This window comes from Halichoerus grypus, chromosome 9 (assembly GCF_964656455.1).
Source record: "Halichoerus grypus chromosome 9, mHalGry1.hap1.1, whole genome shotgun sequence".
Taxonomy (NCBI): Eukaryota; Metazoa; Chordata; class Mammalia; order Carnivora; family Phocidae; genus Halichoerus; species Halichoerus grypus.
Genome location: NC_135720.1, coordinates 31,474,550 through 31,496,692, shown reverse-complemented (window position 1 = coordinate 31,496,692; position 22,143 = coordinate 31,474,550). Strand labels below are relative to the sequence as shown.

Here is a 22,143-nt window from a genome sequence, read left to right as displayed (position 1 = left end):
TATAAATACCCAGGAGCACGAAGGCTGAGTTGTATGTTATATGAATGTTTCATTTTTTGTGGGGGGGGGCGGTGAATGTTTCATTTTAAAGGAAACTGCAAACTTTATCAGAATGGCTGTACCATTTTACATTTCTATCAGTGATGTCTGAAAAATTGATATATTTTTGCTTCATCTCCTCATTGGCATTCTTTCAGTGTTTTATTTTAGCCACTCTCACATATGTATAGTGGTATTTGTCTGATTGCTATTCATGGTGTTTCTCTCCCATTAGGCGGTCAATTCTAGAAAGTTCAGAAATTTGTCCTGTTCATGGCCTGAGTGGGTGCTCAGTAAACATGTGCTGTCTAGCTGAGAGGATGAGGGAAAGAAGAAAGAATGGGCGAATCTGCAGGTGGAAGGTAGAAGGTCGGGGCGGGGGTGGGGAGAGAACATGGGAGAAGAATGAGGAATTTGCAGGGCCACAGTATTGGCTCAAAGTCCAGGCTACCGTGTTGTCCACGAGACCAGATTTCGGGATTCTCCAGTCATGAGAATATCTCTGCTGCGGCCTGGACCTCTGTTCATGAAATAACAGCCACATCCCTTAAAAACACATGAGGCCTTCAATGATGGGTCGCCCCTCCCTTCTTTGGTAAGGACTTTTCATCAGCCCATCATTGGCGCTATGAATGTTCATAGCGCTTTATTTATATAACTAAAAACTGGAAACACCCCAAATATTCTTAAATCGGTGAATGCAGAAACAGACTGCGGTGCATGCAGCCACTGAAAAACCACTCAGCAGTAAAAAAGGCCATCTACCTCCAATGAATACACCTACTGCCAGGATGGGAGAAGGAGCACCTCTTTTCCCTTGACCTCCCACTCCAGAACTTTATTCTTTATTAGGCCCATGTCTCCTTAGAGAGGACTGAAAGAAAACGCATCTGCTGTGTACAGGGGACCGCATTCAACTTTGCACAAACTTTTCCTCTTGTGAAGCCTCTTGTTTTCCTTCTTGTTTTATACTGATGCTGTTTTTTGTGGGTGACAGGAGAGAATGCATTAAAGGTAAATTATTTTGACAAATCTTGGGTGTGGCTTATGCACATACCTGGTGCCCAGTAAGAAAATGGGAGAGAAGATTGTTTTAGATTTCTTTCTATTGCCTCTTACCTCTTACAGGAACCCTTATTCATTCTTTCATGGAATACACCACCCAGCTCATCTCAAATCCTTTTACCCCCACCACATCCCACTGAATTCCTTCTCTCTTCGGAAGAAATAATAAGATTTACTGCATTATCTTCCTCATTACCAAATATTAATGTTCTAGTTTTGGAATTTTAGGCATCAACCAGTGAGGCAGAGTTTATCCATCCATCCCATAAGCCTTTGAATTCATGAAGCTGGATCACATGGATGGTTATCCATTTTGCCTATTTACGAAGTGAGCCCTGCCTACAAGACATAGCCTTATATCCTAGTTCTGTTTGCTGTGTTTTTCTACCAAAAATAAGCTCTCCCATGAAAGAACTTTACATGAAAATGCTTGATTTCTTTAGTCTGACATTACGTGCTTTGTATCACATTTGGTACAAAAATTCAGATATTTTTTAGAATTTTTAAATAATAAATATATTTAGCTTCTTGGGATTTGGCAACCTGCTTTAAATTCTTTCTTTCTTTCTTTATGTATTTATTTATTTTTGAGTAAAGCATTCAAAGTTTATTAAGTGAAGATACAGAAAAAGCTCTCAAGAGTGAGAGGGGTCCTGACAGGGTTGCCAATGAGGGCCTTTAGAGTTGCTAACCAGGGAGCTTAAATCCCTTTAACATCTCTATTGATAACACCTTCAATGGCTTACTTCCTTTTTAGAGTCTGGTTATTCTTTATTGGTCACAGGTGATTATCAGAAAGACACCCAGCCCACACAACCCACCCCACACGCCTAGGGCAGGGTGGCCCTCTGCTAAAAAAAATTTTAAAGCACGGTGGGAGATACTCTAAAACTATATCTTTCAGAATTATTCAACTAATATTTATAGTGAAATGACTACAGGCAACTCACCGTGCTAAACTCTATAGGGGTTACTAAGGGAGATGATGGAAACTTTTCAGTTAAATCACATTAGACAGTCCAGTGGACAGGGATTTTTAAATAACAATCTTAAGAGGATTTTTTAAAGTTCAATATTTTATTATAGCTTTTTCATTGTACTTGGGTCAGCTATTTTTTTTAAGATTTTATTTTTTTTATTTGAGAGAGAGAGTGAGAGAGCATGTGAGCAAGCAGGGGGAGGGACAGAGGGGAAGGGAGAGAGAGAGAGAATCTCGAGCAGTCTCCACACTCAGCACGGAGCCCAATGCACGGCTCGATCTCATGACCCTAAGGTCATGACCTGAGCCGAAACCAAGAGTCAGATAGATACTTAACCGACTGAGCTACCCAGGCGCCCCAGTACTTGGGTCAACTTTAAATCAATCCTTTGTTCCTCTTAATGAAGTAAGGCAAAAATTTAAAGTCAATTCTTCATGTCAAAATAGGTACTATAAGCTGGAGACCAAGCATGTGTAATAAATTCCAAGTACATATTTTTCTGTAGATAGGCAATATTGACCACAGTCAAAGCTCTCCTCCTCTGCAGGCTCTCTGCTCACTCATCCCACCTCTCAGTTCCTCTTTCATTCTGGTAGGGAAACTGTTCAAGAGTATAATTTATAAATTAGATAGATTTGAATGGGACCAAATCACATAAAAAATAATATTCTTTTTTTTTAAGATTTTATCTATTTATTTGTCAGAGTAAAAAATAATATTCTTATTGGAGATACAGGGATCTCTTACTTGAAGAAAGGTCTTTTAAACTATTGATTTAAATGAATTCATCTATAGATAATAACCAAAAGTAAGTTAAAAGTTCTAAAAATACCACTAACATTGAGGGTAAATACAACACTTAGCTATATACAATATACATGTCAAATACTATGACAAGATGTATACTAGAAGTGAAAAGAAACTATGTCCTATGGCCATCAGAATCAATGCTATATTAGCTATGCAAAGAGGACTCAAAAATAAGAGATTTTTAAAAATCATACCTACAACTTCTGTTTTTCTCCCTGTGTTTGAGCTCCAGCTTTCTTGTTTACCAATGTATTTCAAGTCTATAGCGAAGTGTTTGACTCAAGGGTGAATGACTGATGAAAAGTTAAAATCATTTAAAGGATGCATACAGACTTCCTGCAGAGCCCATATGGACAACTACATCTCAGTTAAGCAAAGGACAGACTGCAGGAAATCTCTGTTAACCATAAAAATAGAAGATTTTAAAAGAAGGAAAGAGAAAATTTCTCTAATTAGCAGTCACAAAAGCGACAAAGTCGGCTCAGTATACCGTATTTGCCCAGTTCTCCAAGCCCAATGGCCATATACGGTCCCTGGCTAGGAGATGAAATTGTCAAAGTTAACTCCAGACCCTGTGGTTTTATAATTTGGGGACTATGGAGTTTTAAAGAACAGAGTACTTCGTATCAGGACTGAATGGTCTGTGGAAAGCAACCCCATTCTTGCAAATCCACTGTGTCATCTGAGTGATGGGATCTATGACTCTAGTAAGATTAACACATGACTTCAAGCACTGGGAGAATTTCCTCAGCTGTCCTGGGAAATCCTTTACAGGGAGCCAGTGATACAGATGCAAAGAGTCTGGGGGGAAAATTCCTCCCCTGTTTCTTGTTTGCAAAGTGTATTCTCACCCACTGCTCATGATTCTGCTGATGAGATTCAAGCTGTTAAGAGAGTAAAGAAGGATATTTTTTAAACATAAAGAACTAATGGACTAACTAATAGAGACTGGGAAGCAATGATCAAGATGGTGAAATCAGAATTAAAAGGGGAAATTAAATTAGAAAACAAACCAAAAAAGTGAGAAATAAGAGAACAGAAAGTTAAAGACCTAAACAATTTCAAAATGGAAAGTGAAGTATAAAACACAAGCTATAGTGAAGCAGCAAACTGGAAATTTTATTTTATTTTTAAAGATTTTATTTAATCATTTATTTTAGAGACAGAGAGAGAGAGTGAGCGTGAACAAGGGAGGAGCAGAGGGGGAGGGAGAGGGAGAGAAAATCAAGCCCACTCTGTCCCGAGCGCGGAGCCCAGTCTCATGATCCTGACATCACGACCTGAGTTTAAACCAAGAGTCCGAGGCTCTACAGACTGAGCCACCCAGGCGCCCTCGAATTGGAAATTTTAAAACCAGACTTAGAGTCATCTCTGTAAAAGGCTAAGAGACCTAAGATTGACCTCGGAGCTAAACCCTCAGAAAGAAAAGTTTAAACTTTTTTTAAAGTAATTGAATTTAGAATTTGCCCCAATAAACGTAATAGGGAAGGAAGTAGATAGAGTTGGTATGAAAGGCAGGTTCTGACAGGCCTGCAAGATTTACAGCCAGATACCGCAGCACGCCCCCTAGTGGCTAATAGGGAGAAATACTTCCCTTGTAACACATCCCCCTCCCACCCCACTCTCTTTCATTTCCCGTATTTTTCCTTATCTTTGCTTAACACAGTATCATTATATTTAGTAGAATTATTTGCAAAAGACTGTTTTTCCAGACATGTACTAATAAGAGGAGACAACTTATGGAATAATTTCTCAAGGTGAAGTGAAATTACCGTAATCAAATACAGACGAAAAAGGCTCACCAAGCAATAAAAATTAGAGCGGAATTTAAAGCTATTCACATACAAAACTCATCATATAAAACACAAGAAAGGTGTATTGGCTCATTTTAACTCTGAACCAGCATTCATTTCAGTGAGAACTCATTATTTCCAAGAGGAGGGAAAAAAAGCAAAATACGGTATTTTTCCTCTTCAGACCTGAAAGGCCTAACAAGTAGTCAGTCATTAGAGAGCCTTTTTGAGGGAGTGATTGTCAAATTCACCCAGATCTAATATTCATTTGATTACATAACATTCGCTCAGCAAAAGTAGTTTGGTTAAAGTCAGATTTTAGTTGATTATGCCTGAAAGGTAGGAGAGAAAACTCTGCAGTGATTGTCAGATAGTGCGCACCCCAGTGTGAGATCTTGCAAAGAGAGGAAGAAAACATTGACAGCGCAGTGTGCCGCGTGCTTTCTCTTCATTGCCTCTTTTAGTCCACAAGCCACTTTATAAGGTCAGAAATTATTATCCCCACTTTACTGGTGGGAAAACAGAAGCTCAGTTAAGTCCAAGTAATTTGGATCTAGCTCATACACATGTAGTTTGTAAAGTGATTGAAAACAGGTCTCCCACGATTATTGAGGTATAAAATGCTATCTCCTTAGCTTTTCTGAATGTAAGTATTCACTTATAAGAGCAGTTTTAAGCATTAAATATTGTGAAAACACTTTGCAAATTCCAAAGCATTAGATAAATGTATGGTATTATTTTGCTTGTGAATATTTAATGGGGCTACTTAAAAATATTAAGGAAGAAATTGGCTCAGTTCAGGCTTGTGTCCTACATTTGTAGATTATTCCCCACACTTTCCAAAATTTTTTTTTTGTATTACATCAACTCCACACCATTAGTCTCTGTTTAGAGATTGTAAACTTTTCAAAGTCATACAGCCTTATTATTGGTCAACATTTCTCAAATACCTTATTCATGCCATGTAATTCATTTTAGTATATTCTTTTTTAATATTCCCTTTTAAATTCCTTTTTTAAATCCTCTCTTTATATTATACTATCTCTAGATTAATTAAAAAAAAAAAAGTAGTGTGTGTTTGTTGGCAAAATAGAACAGGAAGTAAGGAAGAGACCAGTGAACGTAAGTGGAAGGCCTATGTCTGTAGGGCTATGTTTTATAGTTGCCCACAAACAGTTTGGAATCTTCCAAAAACTTGTTATAGAAACCTGGCCATGTTTGGCCAGGAAAGTAGTGTGTCCCAAAGCTTGTTTCTTGGGGAATGTTGCTCCACCACAGCATGGTACATTGGGAAATATTTCATAGAACATAACTTCTTTTGGACTTTAAGATGCATATTTATATTTTAAAGACTCTGAGAAGTTCTGTAGTAAGCCTGTTTAATTTTGAAATAATTTTCCATGACTTTTCATATTTTTCATGGAACACAGCTCTGGCCCGGGGAGTATGGGATGCTGCCATCAGTCTATTCAGTTATCTGTTTTCTGCTCATGACGTATCAGTTTGACTATGCTGGATTTGGATACAACTGTCAATCAAGATTTTGTAGGGCTAAGATGATCAAACTAAGACACAAACTGGATTCATGGTCCAAATTTATGGAAAAAAGTGGATGAATAAGCTTTTCACAAAGCTGGATTTGGATACAACTGTCAATGAAGATTTTGTAGGGCTAAGATGATCAAACTAAGATACAAACTGGATTCATGGTCCAAATTTATGGAAAAAAGTGGATGAATAAGCTTTTCACAAAGCTCAATTTATTCAATTTGAAGGACTGACATTTATTCTGAATCCTTCAACATTTCATTTATTTTTTCTAAAATTTTATTTATTTGACAAAGAGAGAGAGTACAGGCAGGGGAAGCAGCAGGCAGAGGGAGAAGCAGACTCCTCACCGAGCAGGGAGCCCGAAGTGGGACTCCGTCCCAGGACCCTGGGATCATGACCTGAGTCGAAGGCAAACGCTTTAACCAACTGAGCCACCCAGGCGCCCCTCCTTCCACGTTTTAAAGTGAAATGTTGGTGATAGGAGATTTTAGTTGACTCAGCTATGAGCTTCATCACAAGACTAAATCTCCATCATGGCAGAGATAATATCCGTTTTTGCTCACAATTCTAAGGCCAGCACTAGTGCAGAGCCTGGCTCCCAGGAGGCTTCCCATAAAATTTGTGAAATAAATAGTAGTTATTCTGATTAGTGCTCTACTTGACAAAATGTATAGGCAGCACCCCTATATTGGTCTAATTGTTTCTAACTCTTGAAAACCTTGGTATCACTGAACCAGATGAAAAGTCAATTTTGCTAAAATGTATCTATTGCAGCAGAGACAGCTCTTCTATAGTATGGTCACTGGCAGGCAGCTGCCCCATTAAGCGTTGTATTTCCAGCCCCTTTTGCATTCCAGTGAGGCCCTGTGGCTAATTTTAATTGACAGAGTGAATCCAGAAATGATATATGTCACTTCTAGATCAGGGCTCTGTCCATTCGCAAGGTGAATGCACAGGACCCTCGGGATCTTGGGATGATGGAATCACAGGATCTTGGGGACCTGAATCACCTTAAGAAGGAAAGTCAGTGACCAAAGGAATCGCACACATTGAACTATTAAATAAACATGATATTTGTGTTCAACCACTCAGATTTGGGTATTTGTTGCAGAAGCCAGTGCTGGCCTAGCATCAATATGGATTCACACAAATATGTTTGCAGAGGCATATACTAGAAGCATAAGCACCAAAAGGTTAAAAGTGGTCTTCTCTACATAATAGGATTAATGGATTTTGTTATTTACTTTTTCAAAGTTACCATATTTTCTAGACTCCCTTCAGTGAATAGGCATTACTACACATTAGGTTTATAATCCAGGGAAGAACACAAATAATATATATGTGTTTGAATGATTCCAAACTCCAAGCCCTCTTGCTATTTTGTTTTAGGGATCTTTCTCCACTCTCTGGATTCTTCAAGCCCTTTGTTTGTTCTGGACCTCCAAACTGGGCATATGCCCATCTTTAGTCAGAACTGACAAACTGAGAAATAACCTCCAGAGGCATCTGAGGAATAATCACAACCCAACTTCTCTTTTTGCCTCTCCAAAAAGGTGGGTTACTGCCTTGGGGAGAAAGACTGCTTGGATCATTGTACTGTAGGTGGATCCTTCATTATTTCATTCACATTTGTAGCTTTTTATTCTGAAATAATTTCAAACTTAGAAAGAATAGATTTTTAAAAACCCTTCACCCAGAGTCCTCAATTGTTATCATTTTGCCATATTTAAATTATCATTCTTTCTCTGTAAATAGATGATGGATGGTAGATAGATAGATGATAGATAGATAGATAGATAGATAGATAGATAGATAGATAGATGATAGATAATAGATATAGTTAGATGTTAGATGGATGGATGGATAGATAGATAGATAGATAGATGATAGATAGATAGATGATAGATAGATAGATGATAGATATAGTTAGATGGATAGATAAGTAGGTAGATAGATAGATGATAGGTAGATAGAATTCTGAACCATCTGAAAATAATTTAAACAAAAAGTTGAAGACACCTGGCAATATTCATCAAAATTCAATTTATAATTAATTCAAAATTCTTGAAACAGATAATTATTAATTCTGTGATTTCACTTATAGTAATTTATTGTAAGGAAATACTTATAATCACAACAATGTTTATCATACTGGAAAACAGGAGATGGCTCTGTATCCAACAATAAGTTTGGGTGAGCAAATTGTACAGTACAATTATGTACAATGCAATTACCGTGTTTCCCTGTGTCCTTCTGTTTGCCACTCATCATGGGACTCCCTAGCCATTAAGATGAAGTTCAAAGCTCTTAATAGGTTTGCCTCTGTGGACTGCATCTCTCTTATCACTACCAGGACTCTCTTGATCCTGCCTGAGACTCCTTCAGAGAAAGTGATCATCCAAGATACCTTCAACTTCACCCAGCTTTGGTGAATATTGGTGTCATCATACATGTTTTTCCCACCCTTCCTGCATTAAGGATCAAAGCAGGGACAATCAGACATGGAGACTCTGTCCTCCTTTGGGTCTCAGGCAATCCTGCTAGCCTAGGAAACAGGTCATGCAATGTGACCAAGGGCAGAGTAAAAAGCCTGGGTTTGGGGCACCTGGGTGGCTCAGTCATTAAGCGTCTGCCTTCGGCTCAGGTCATGATCCCAGGGTCCCGGGATCGAGCTCCCCATCGGGCTCCCTGCTCAGTGGGAAGCCTGCTTCTCCCTCTCCCTCTCCCCCTGCTTGTGTTCCCTCTCTCGCTGTGTCTCTCTCTGTCAAATAAATAAATAAAATCTTAAAAAAAAAAAGCCTGGGCTCTTCAGGAAGGTCTGCTCATTGTAAGAGCAAACTAACTTATAATCTGAATCCTACCAAATTTTCAACAGATAACCTATTTTAATTTCAAATAAAGAGTCAATGCCTCAAAATTATAGATTCATGAGAATTCCTAAGAGAAGAATGTCAGCTTCATTATTAGTACATCAACTGGAAAGGTAGATTCCCTGAATCCACCAATGCAAACTTCCAAAAGCTGTGTATCCCTTTCTAGCCTATATATTCACCTTCCTCACTAAGAACAATGAAAACAAATATATTATTACATAATTTCCAAAGGAAATCACTTTACTTTGACATCTCAAATTCAGACTTTCTGAAGTAAAAATAAACATGAAATTTCAAATAGGGAGTGTTTGGGATTATCGTGTTTCTTACACAAATATTTGGATGGAAAATCATAAAATTCGATATAGCACTTATGAAATAAAAACAAGTAAAGTTAACTATGAAATATGCTTCATAAATATTACACAGATTTCATTAAGTCGATAAATTCTGAGAACCAAGAAGGAAACACTCCAAAATACAATGTTTATTTAAAAGACGATATAGTTTGTGTTGAAGACATTGTTTGCAGGAGAGAAAGGGCTTACAAATGGAATACAAAAATGCAACATTCTCAATCCATTTGACTGGACACATCAGTCCTGGATCTCTTGCTTCTTTCAAAGAGTGTACAAGATTCCACACGAACATTTAATTTTATTTAGTTTATTAATATGAGCCAAACAGACTTAGCTTAAGAAATGAGGAAAGGACACGCAACAAGATTTGGCTGAACTACACAAAGGGAACCTAAAAAGTGACAAGATTTTCCACTGGTGACGGTTTTTCTAAGGAAAGTTAGTTTATTAACTAATATAAAAATAAATCTACCTTAGCAACTGTGACTTAAATTGAGTCAGGATGCCACGCACATGACACCCAACATGGTCAGTGAGGTGCTGCAGGGACCTCCCACCCTCCTAGGCTGGCTTGTACTACTTGGCCTTTGACCTGGAACCTCATGAAGGACCCCTCACAGCACAGGGTTTGCAGCCAGCTACATTTCCTCCTCAGCCTCCAATCCATTATGTACCACTTCTGTGTTTCCCTTAGCTTCTTTCTTTTTAGAGAGTGACAGAACTCAAGAAAAAACTCACCTGGTCAGCACTGAGCAGGGAAGGAAAAAGAAAATACTCTGAGATGGGTTTGGGGTAGTCTGGGAATACCAGTAGACTCAGATAAACAAAGAAGCTAGAATGGGCATCACTGAAAAGCACTGAGGTAAGGGGCCCATCGGTTTTTCACAGAAAAGGGCAGAGCTGGGTTAACACTGAAGGACAGAGAGGACCATTGTCACACTGCGGAAGTCACACCCAAAGAACAATAAAGAGGAAGATTAAAAAAATTTGAAAAAAAACAATTTTAAAGAGGAAGAAACATGAAACAGAGCGTACTTTCTTTTACATTTTTAAGGTGAAAGCATTTTAAGAAAGCAATCTGGAAGCCAAATCACCAATTAAAAAGTGAAATAACGGTAATGAGTCTTTAAATAAAATGAACCATGGAAGGAAATAAAGACCTCTTTCACTTCCACTTGACTTTGTCCAAATTGTTAAAAAGTTGTAAGTCAGTCCAGTTTTGCTTTATTGGCAATGGATACATGTTATCTGACATATCTGAGCAAAAGAAGAGAACCCAATGGACATCTCTCAGGTAGACAGGGAAGGATGGACGTAGGGAGGCAGGGTGTGTGTGACCGGACGTTCTCCACAGGCCTCATGCTCACTCTTCATGCCCACAGTGTCTTTAACCCGACACGTGTGGATCACAGGAAACGCCGTCCCCAGGCACAGAATGAGGACCACAAGCGTGTGCTGTGCAGCATGCTGCCGAGTACCACGAAGCCCACGAGCAGCTCGAGAGAGCGATTTCTGTGCACAGAAGAGGAAGAAGAGGCTCCACACACCAAAGGCTCTGCTTTATACGGTCTTTCCACATGGGGAGGTAACGCTGTCATCCCTTGAATCTGAAAACCAAAGAGTAGACAATGCCAATGATTGAAGAGAAGGTCTTGCTCAGCTCCCCCACTTGGGCAGGGTGGAAGGGATCGGTGGGAGGGGGTAGCTGCCCAAGGAGTCAACTGTCAGGGGCGTCAGAGCCTTAGGGACTCGGAGGGAGGTGAGGAAGAGAGCCAGAGGCGCCTTTGGGAAGAAGAGATACAAACTCAGCTCTGTTGCTTTTTGAAGCTCTCATCTCATCCTATTCCTGCTTCATTGTGACCTTAGTTGGACAGTCAATCTTCCAATCAGGAGTGGAATCAGGAGTTTTCAGTCAACGCAAGCAGTTATTGAACAAATAAATTATCAGACATACCAAAAGACAACTGAAACATTGGATTTATGGATATTTGTCTGTTCCTTAGATTTTTACCTGTTGGGGATTAGGTAAAATGTGACATCTGGTTTCTCCAAAGATGAAAACAAAGTAGGGCTTACCGACCACTCTGCATTGTCTGTCTTGGAGCATCTCACGTTCACAGGCAAGCTAAGGACAAGCTTGTTGAAGGAAAGACCTTCCTTCTTAGCCCATTTAAACTTATTCATTGCGTCCATGAAAGAAAGGTTTTTATACTGCTTGGGGCTTTTGATAATGAAGGGCCAGGTCCTGAATTTAAAATAACCACAATTAATCATATTCAGAACAAAAGCATTACATGTCTCCATTACTTTTCAACATTCTAAAATAGACCTCAGACTTGTCCTGTGTTACCACATAGAAAACCTAATGCAAAGGATTGATTGACTCATCAGCAATTGCCAGAAGAAATACGCATACCGAGTAAGGAGTCTTTTAGAAAAATGAAATTCCTTATTTTAGTAGCAGATAGGTACTACTCTTGGATAAATGATTTTGACTCAGAAAGCTTCTCCCAGTTTCACAATTCCTCGCTTATTTGTTTTGTCTCTCCTTAACAATACAGCTGGTATGCGTTCCGGTCTGCAGAATTTAACGCTAATGGAGTGATAAAGAAATGTGTTACTGGAAGACATAGAAATTTCAGTTCCATAGAGTTGAAAAGCCTGACCCCTGCTGGCTGCCCTGTTTTGACTTGCCTAAGTGATAATAAATTTAAAAAATCTGAACCTGAACCAGTATTTTTCAAATTTTACTGAGAAAAAAAATACTCTGCAGAAGATATAGTCTGGCTTCTACTTGCTGCTCTAAAAAAACAAAAACACATTAATGCCCAAAAAAGAAGAAAGAAAGAAGAAATCACAGAAGAATGATACAATCTGCTTGAAAAGATATTTCTCGAGTGATGTTTTTCATTAAATGTAAGTTTTATATTATTGACTCCTGAAAAAAGGAAAAGTGTAAGTGTTGGCAGACCACAAAGATTTACATGAACTAATCCATGGTCCTTCCTGGAGATTATCATGGGCAACCAGTAGGTATTTGGCTCCCATAACATCCCAAGTAGATGCTCCAGGGGTTCCAGTAATTACCTACTAATTAACCCCCAAGGAATTTATACTTTTAATATTTGATCTTCACAATTTATTTTTAAAAAATATTTATTAATTTATTTGAGAGAGAGAGTGTGTGTGTGCAAGCAGGAACAGGGCTGGGGGGAGCAGAGGGAGAGGGACAAGCAAACTCCTCAATGAGTGGGGAGCCAAACGCAGGGCTCAACCCCACGACCCTAAGATCATGACCTGAGCCAAAACCAAGAGTCTGACGTTCAACCAACGGAGCCACCCAGGCACCCCTACAATTTCTTCATTTATCTATGCCTTTAATTACTCTCACACACACAAGCTACTCAGGCACATTGAATTATTAGCTTTTTAATTAAATTAACCATCCTTTATTGATCTTTTAGAGTTATGAAAATAAATTTTTAATGTCTAAAATAAAATTATTGCCCCCTTACTCTAATAAGTGAAAGAGAGAGAATCTGAAGCCGACTCTACAATGAGCGCAGAGCCTGATAGGGGCTCACCCCACAGTGAGATCATGACCTGAGCCAAAACCAAGAGTCCCTGGCTCAGCCAACTGAACAACCCAGGCACCCCTACAATGTCCTTTTAAATATGTGGAAAGCTACAGGTAGGTTTTATTGAAAGTTTCAAAATCAAATATTAAGAATAAAATTTGCTTTTCAAAGAGATAAGGTGTCCATCTTTAAAAAAAGAAAATCAATTTCATAACCAGTGAGAAATGCTGGAAGGAAATCATCAGCCTGTAAGCCCCTGAACTACCACAAGGTGGCACTGGAATCCGTACTAAAGCGCTAAGGGGGACTAAATTGGCTGCGTTTCCCCCAGCCTTGCTGATGAGTGAGTAATGCATTGTTGTACATAGATGAAATATTTAAAAAGTTTTGCTGCTATAATAAATCAGTAAACCAGTATTTTTTTTTGTTTTAGATGTCACAGCATAAATTAACAAAAGTGGTATAAACACACTTGTTAATTTACTATAAGTGTATGGAAAAGGATGTAGAAAAAGTTCACATGTTCGGAGATCTCATGACCTGGGGCTGGTGACCTGGACACGTGGTCCTGAGCCTCTCTGAGATGGCAGCTGGACTCATATTTATTGTCTCCCCTGCATTCCTGCTGACTTTGTTCAGGCCTCTATCTAAATGACATCACACCAATAAACCTCCTACCCCTTCCAGCCTATCCTATACCGCACTTCCGGATTACCCCTGGAGAACAGGGAATGGAGAGACGGAAGGAGGAGAAATCCTGAAAAGGTAAATATTTATCCTGAGTATTTTTCCTTAAAACACTCAGCTTTAAGCCAGAAACAGGTAACCTTGAAGTAGCAAGTTCTGCTCTCATGGGGACTGGGAGTTGGTTAGGAATATTGGGAATGGGTTAGAAATTAAAACAGTCTCATTTCTGTACATCTGAGCCGTGTGTAAATGTCTACACAGATGCATATATAAATAAGAGGGTATTATTTACGAATCACTGTAGTTGATAAAGACAAATTACATTATGACTTAATATTGGTGAGCAATTTTCCTTTGTAAATTTAATTGACAAGTTGATTTAAAAATATATATATAAATGAAATGAACTTAGACTACCCAAAATAATTTTGGAAAAAGAAACAAATGACAAAGTTTTGGGACTTACATGGTCTTATTTCAACACTTATTATAAAACTATGATAACAGAGTGTGATATTAGAGTAAGGCTAAACATGAACATCAGTGAAACAGAATTCAGAGTCCAGAACTATAGTCAGTTTATGATCCAATGATTTTCCACAAACATTCCAGGGTAATTCAATGGGAAAAAGGTAAGGTTTTTTTTTTCATCAAATGGTTCTTGAATAACTTGATATCCATATGAAAAACTGTGAACCTCAGTATTTACCTCAGAACACACATGAAAATTTACTCACCATGGATCATCAATCTAAATATAAAAGCTAAAAACTGTAAACTTTTTAGGGGGGAAAAAAAACAGGAAAAAATTGTTATAACCTTGGGTAAGCGAAGACTTCCTACACAGCATATCCAAAGCACAAAATAAATAAAAAATGATAAAATGGGCTTCAAAAAAATACCATTAAAAAATGAAAATGAAAATCTCCACAGACTAGGAGAAATTAGTGGTAAAAATATATCTGACAGAAAGCTTATATCTTAAGTATAAAGAACTCTAAAAATATAAAGAACTCTTACAACTCAATAATAAGAAAACAAGTAACCCAACGAAACAATGGACAAAAATTTGAACAATTAAAAAGGAACATATATAAATGACCAATAAGCATGTGAAAAGAGGATCAACATTGTTAGTCATAAGAGAAATGGAAAATAAAATCACAATAAGATACCACTACATACGCTTAAAATAAATAAAATTTAGGAGTTCTTATACATTACTGGTAAGAATGTAAAAAGAAACTTCATTTTGGAGAGTATTTTGAGAGTCTTATGAGTTAAACAAATCCAGTGATTCCAGAACTCCATGCTAGTCCAGAAAATGGAAAACATGTCTATACAGAGACTAATATAATACTGTTCATAGCAGCTTTCTTCATAATAGCCAGAGACTGGACACAATCCAAATGTCTTTCAACTGGTGAATCAATAGATGAATTGTGGTGTATCCACACAAGGGAATACTACTCAGCAATAAAAAGGAGTGGACTGCTGGTAGAGGCAGCCACATAGATGAATCTCAAAAACATCCTGAATCAAAGAAGCCAGGCACAGAAGAGTACATACTGTAGGATCCCATTTTTATAAAACCTAGAAAAGATCGAACTAATGTAGTGATAGAAAGCAGATTTGCAGTTTCCCAGGGCTTTGTGTGGGAGGTGGGACTGTCTCCACATAGCAGGAGAGAACTTATGGGGGTGATGAGAACGTTCTATATCTTGTCTGTGAAGGGGTGCATTTTGTCATAGGTAAGTTCTACCTCAAGCAATGTGACTTTAAAATAAAATTGTAAAACAGAAATAAAAACATACCAACAAGCCAATGAGAAAAAAGACAACATCATGTCATACACTTGATAATCTAATTGTTAAAGAAGAAAGCCAGGAAATCTGACCTAACAAGGTATAACTGAATCCTTTCAACACTCCAAGAGTAGAGGAACGTTGGGAAGCCCACAGTAAAGTTGTCTCCCTGATAGAAGAGAAGCTTCTGGGCCACAGCAGATTTGACCGCATGACGTAAGGCCTCAGACATTCCTCTATGGAAAGGGATTCAGTCCCAGCCAGTTAGAAAACTTGGGCAGGGGGCCGTCTGGCTGGCTTGGTCCGTGGAGCATGTGACTCTTGATCTCCGGGTTCTGAGTTTGAGCCCCACGTTGGGTGGAAAGATTACTTAAAAATAAAACCTTTAAAGGGGAGCCTGGGTGGCACAGTAGGTTGAGTGTCTGACCCTTGGTTTCAGCTCAAGTCATGATCTTAGGGTCGTGAAATCGAGCCCCGCATCAGGCTGTGCTCAGTGCAGAGTCTGCTTAAGACTCTCTCTCCCACTCCCACTGCCGCTCCTGCACCCTCTCTCTCTCTCTCAAATAAATAAATCCTTTAAAAAAAACTTATAAAAAAAAATAAAACTTCCTCGGTAGATTTTCTTAAGAACATCTGAGGAAGGAATAACCCATCCACTGTAATCCAGAGTATACAGTTCCACCTCTATACCTCCATCCCCAGAGCCTTTACCCTCAAAATACGGTAAAGTGTGTCCATAAAATATGTCAGCCAAACCTCAAACTGCAGCGGAGACAGAGGGCTACTGTCACATTTGCTTAGAAGGTAGACAAGAATGCACCCACATTTTATCAGAGCAAAGAGACGTTTTAGATAGAATTAGCTCAGCATAAGCAAGAAATGACATAACAAGCCTGCAAACATAGGGAAAGAAGAAATTATATCACATTTCATGAAAAGAGACAGAAAAAGCTGACTCTAGAAGAAAATATAAACCAATTATACCAGAGAGAATTCTCACAAGTGTTTCATGTGCTAAGTTTATTTAATAAGAGCATGAATTTAATTAAACAAGAGCTCACATACAGGAATTTAAAACAACAGAATGAGATGAAAAGGGATGTAGCAGACCAATGGAAATAAATTTAGGATAAAATAAATTTAGCACCAAATAAATTAGAAAAAGCAAGAAGCAGAAGAACCCTTCCAAAAAATTGTAAGAAAAAGCACTTGTGAAAAATTCGAAATAGATTAGAAAACACTTTGTAGATATACGAAAAAAATTTTCCCTATAATAAGTGCTAATCATAATCACAAACAAGACTAAATCCTACCATTTCATATTTTTGCATCATAATAAAAAGAATAAGTGAGTATATGTAATGAAAGAACACATTGTGTTTCAGGAAAATTTAACACTGATGTTCAACACTGAAATATGTTCAGTTTAACTTACAAATTCTACAGGTAGATGAAGAATATTACCATTCATCCAAAGAGAGCTCCCAAGGGGAAAAAAATGGTATGGCCCCAAAATGTTATATCCAGCCAAATGCTGTCCAGATATAAATGCAGAAATTCACACACACACACAAAAACCAAAACAACAACAACAACAAAACAAAACACAGGGCATTTTAAAGCACTTGGAAACCCTTCTTGATGAACCAACTTGGAAATAACATTCTGATGAATCAAATCAAAGAGTCGGAAATGTAGATATCCTGTAAGATTAGGGATTACCACTGAATCTATTAAACTCTAAAAGTTGCATTAAATATTGTGGGAATTTGGTTTGAGAAATAAGTGGGAAAATTTAAAATCTTGAAAATACAAAAATTATAATCTAAGTAATAAATATTTGGAGGTATGGAAAAGGGACATGGGGGAAAATGTGAAAGTATGAATGTCTTCATCTTTTATGATCTGAAGTCAAAACATGTAGTGAAACAAGTGTGCGCAACATTTTAATGTCTTTTATAATCTATGTTCTCAACATTTGAGACCCTTTTATGAAATATTCCCTCTCGTGGCTAAAAACAGTAACAGCAACCACGTTTATCTGAAGTTCGACAACTGTTCAGTTTTAGCTTTGTGTTTTATATAAATTTTTTTAAAGATTTATTTATTTATTGGACAGAGAGAGAGAGAGAGCACAAGCGGGAAGGGCGGGAGAGAGAGAAGCAGGCTCCCCATAGAGCAGGGAGCCCGACGCAGGACTCAATCCCAGGACCCTGGAATCATGACCTGAGCAGAAGGCAGATGCTTAAGCAACTGAGCCACCCAGGCGCCCCGTGTTTTTATATAAATTAAACAAAATTAAGATTTTGTGTTATTTAAAACAGTATACCAAATTATCATCTTTATAACAGCAATCTATTCATCTTTATGGCAACACCCCCACAGAAAGACGTCTGTAATAACATTCAATTAATGTTAGCATTGTTTATTTCTAACAAAATTTGAGGTGATAGCTTGTGCCTTCTTTTTGAATCCTTTTTTTCTGCATTCCTTAAAGCCCTTATAACAAGCCTGGGGGATTTTTACACATTATAAACATGGAGTGATTTTTCTTACAAAGAAAAATATACACACATCCCCTGATTCTTTTTTAGAAATGGAACAAATTACATCAAACTTCCCATCACATAAGCCTCACTGGAGCTACGTACACAGGGTCGATGTGTGGTGCAGCAGAGAATACAGAATTTATCTAAATGCATGATCTAGTCTGTTTTCTGATCTTTATGAGTCCTTTTGTTTTTCCTTAAGCCCTGCTAGATCTGTAGGAGGCAGAGGGAAATCGCAACCCCTCAAACAGACAGATCCTGAGACAGGATGTAGTTGTCTTTACGTTTCTACCAGCTCCTCCTCTGATCCTAGGATTGTTACAGAATGTTTAAAATAACTTGTGAACCCAACTAATCGTTACGTTAAAGGCATGGGATAGGAGAGTAGGGGTTATATATTATAGGATATTCTTCTTGAGTATGGTATCCTGAAACTAAATTCGCAATATTCTCTTCAGTAAAACAGAAAAAAAAGTCATCCAAGCCATTTCTCTTTCTGATCTTTTAGCCAGTACCTTGTTGGTCTGGCTTTCAATAACATCGATGTCAGTGGGATGAACTCACTTGAAAATCTGATTTAAAGCCTAAACATGAATTTTACAACAGAGGCTCCTTCTCACTTGTATTTTTGAAGAATAAATAAATTTAACCATGTAGTTAAGTGGTTTTATGTGGGCAATGAATCTCAAAACTAGCCTGGGTCTGGGAAGCAATTCTCCCTGTCTTTGTAAGTAATGAAAAACCCAACTTCAATATTTCCTGGGAGAGACCAAAGGCATGGACTCTAACACAGCTCACTGGAACTTGGGAGTGGAGCGTTTTCAGAGGATTTACACAGGTTGAACACAAAAGAAAATAATTAGGTTGTAGAATACATTTTGAATCATCACCTTATAAAACAAACAGCTTTGAATGTCCACTTGCTTTCAACATGCTCTCAGATTAATTCTTGAATAGGGAAATTTTCCAGTCATTATGTAAAAGAAATATTCTAAAGGGAATAAAAAGGCTACTAAGTCTTAGTTAGGAACAATATTGATGTTTTAAAAACAGGACTATAGGAGTGCCTGGGTGGCTCAGTTGGTTAAGCGTCTGCCTTCAGCTCAGGTCATAATCCCAGGGTCCTGGGATCGAGTCCCACATCGGGCTCTCCCTGCTCAGCGGGAAGCTGCTTCTCCCTCTCCCTCTGCCCCTCTCTCTCAAATAAATAAATGAAATCTTTGGAAAAAAAAATAAAAACAAGACTAAATTCTAGTGTTTTTAGAATGACATCTTATATACTGTTTTGATATTCATTACCATTTGTATTTTTGCATGTGTAATTATTTATTTTGAATAAAAAGGCAGATATCTATCTCCCTCTCTACATCAGAGACACAACAAACACTTGCTCCTCCATTGATTATGCACCATCTGATGTGGAATAATCTCTGAATCCCTCAGTTTCCATTTCCTCGTCTCCAAATTGGGATTGCAAGTCCTACTCTACCTATTGGAATTGTGTGAAAACAAATTAATTGAAATTATACATACGGAAATACTTTATGAACTACAAATGAATTTACATAAGCATTTTGTTATTCGTATTTTAGTACATACAGACTTCTGGTGTCATTGGGTTGTCTGGGTAGGAACTCACTAGAACATATTTACAGATAGTATAATTTAAAAAGAAGAGCACACTTAGTTCATCATTTACAATTTCTATAATATTTTGGAATAAAAAGTAGATCATAATCACATGCTACTTTACTGAATGCATTTGACCACATTCTCATGACGTGTTTTTTAATCCTCTCCTTAAACATAGCCCCTCAAAAATCTACGTGTACCTTTCACCTAATTATATCAGTCTCTTTCATTAGAAAATTCTTTCTTATATTAAAACAAAATCTATGCCCCAAAATTTCCACCAGCCATCCTAATTCTTCTTTGTGGTGTTGCTAAGAATGAATAAAATCCTTTTATCTACGTCGACCTTAATATATCCAAAACACAACTTTCCATTTCTGCTTCAAATATGTTTCCCTACAGCACTCACACATCACCATTTTCTCTTTCCTCTTCTTTTTCCCTCATCACCTCCCTGAGATGGCGTCAACCAGTGGGTCCAGCATGTGCTACCATGAGAAGGTAACCTGCTTGTAACTGTTTCTCATCAGCTCGACTGCCACCCCCTTGGTCCCAGACACATTCATCTCACAACTCAACACAACTCAACATCACGATCACAACAGTCTCCTGGTTGGTGGTTTTTTTTTTCCAGTCTGGTGCTCCTAGAGTCTTTTCTCAATTCAGTGGCCAAATCAACTTTGTTTCTATCCTACAATGGCCTCTCTTTGCACTTAAAACCCAAAGTCCTTATGTCGCCTATAAAGTCCTACGTGATCTTTATGTCGCCTATAACATCCCTCTTGCTGTCAGACCTCCTCACTTACCCTCTACCATATTTCACCCTGTTCCAGCCACACTCGCCTTCTTGCTGTTCTTTGAACACACTACGTTCATACCCACCCTCAGGTCATTACATTGGCTCTTCTCTCTGCAAAGAGTACACTTCATATCTTTCCATGGCTAGCTTCTCATCACTTAGGTCTCTGCTCAAACATCTCCTCCTGCCATGGACTGAATGTTTATATCCCCCCTAAAATTCATATGTTGAAATCTTAACACTCAAGGTGATGGTATTATGAGCTGGGGTCTTATCCCCTCATGCGATTAGCTCCCTCATAAAAGCAGCTTGAGAAAGCTCCCTCTTACCCTCTGCCATGTGAGGTTGCGCTTAGAAGACTCTATGAGAAAGTGGGTCCTCACCAGACACTGAATCCACTGGCGTCTTGATCTGGGACTTCTCAGCCTCCAGACTGTGAGCAATAAATTTCTGTTGTTTATAAGTTACTCTGTCTATGGTACTATGTTACAGCAGCCGGGACAGACTAAGAGACCTTCCCAGGGAGGCGTTTACCACCCTACTGACAACAGCTACATACTTTCTTCACTGTCTTATTTTCATAACATTTACTAATACCTGAAATTTTATTTTTATATTGTTTCTTACCCCTCCCCCACTCTAGAATATAATCCCAAGAGGGCAGAAATAATATATATCTTGTTTATTATTTTATCTTGAGTAGTTTCTATGATGTGCAATTGTGCAGAGCGAGTGAACATAGTAGTCCTGACAATTCCATCCTTAGAAATGCTTGTTTGGAAGGCTGGACTTTGGCGGGCATCAGCAAACCTAAGTAGTAAACAATTTCCCATACTGATATAAAAGTTTCCCTAAATAAAGAGTGACTCACTGTGCCTCGACTATTTGGACAAACAATGCAATTTATGTTGACCATCTACTTTCCTTCTAGGAGTCTAGATTTTAGTACTTACTAGGCAGAGGACACCTATGTAACCAGCCCTCAATAAAAACTCTGGGTGCTGAGTCTCTAATGAGTATCTCTCACTGACAACACTTCGTGCATGTTGTCATACTTCGATGCTAGTAGACTTAAGTACATTCTATGTGATTCCACGGGAGAGGCCTCTTGGACACTTGTACTGGGTTATCTCTGGACTTGGCCCATGTGCCTTTTCCTTTTGTTATTTTTGCTTTGTGTTCTTTCTCTGTAATAAATATTAGCCATGGATACAATAATAGGCTGAATCCTTTAGGTCCTCTTAGAAAAATCACTGAACCTGGTGGGAGTCTTGGGGACCCTGGACATACCAACCAAGAAGCTCACCTTGTCACCCCAGCTAAAAATAAGTAAACAGAACAAGACTTAAAAGAATTCCATAATGTGGTGATAAATCCAAAATGAAAATGAATCCCATCCTTCTCTGAAGTATACTACCCCACTATGAAATCCGTTTACTACTTACGTGACTGGCCTATAGATCTCCTTAACACCAATGAACTGAAGTTGTTCCATAATGTCTGGAATACTTGCACATCGAGTAAGATTAATTCTTGGGTAATAAAGAAGATATGAGAGACACATTTCATTCCTGGTGCTTAATCCTCCCTGAAAATGGAGATATTTTATTTAGAAAAGTTTAT

At 38.2% G+C, this 22,143-nt stretch overlaps 1 protein-coding gene across 1 annotated transcript in view; it reads right to left on the bottom strand.

The window, feature by feature from the left end:
* Positions 1 to 9,578: 9,578 nt before the first annotated feature.
* MOXD1 (monooxygenase DBH like 1) overlaps positions 9,579 to 22,143 on the bottom strand; it is an 87,272-nt gene continuing 74,707 nt past the window's right edge. The window contains exons 10-12 of the mRNA XM_036120815.2: positions 21,966 to 22,108; positions 11,547 to 11,715; positions 9,579 to 11,077 (exon numbers count right to left, since the gene is read on the bottom strand). Of these exons, the coding sequence (XP_035976708.1) occupies positions 10,877 to 11,077; positions 11,547 to 11,715; positions 21,966 to 22,108 (513 nt within the window). The 3' untranslated portion in view covers positions 9,579 to 10,876. The remainder of the gene's footprint in view (positions 11,078 to 11,546; positions 11,716 to 21,965; positions 22,109 to 22,143) is intronic.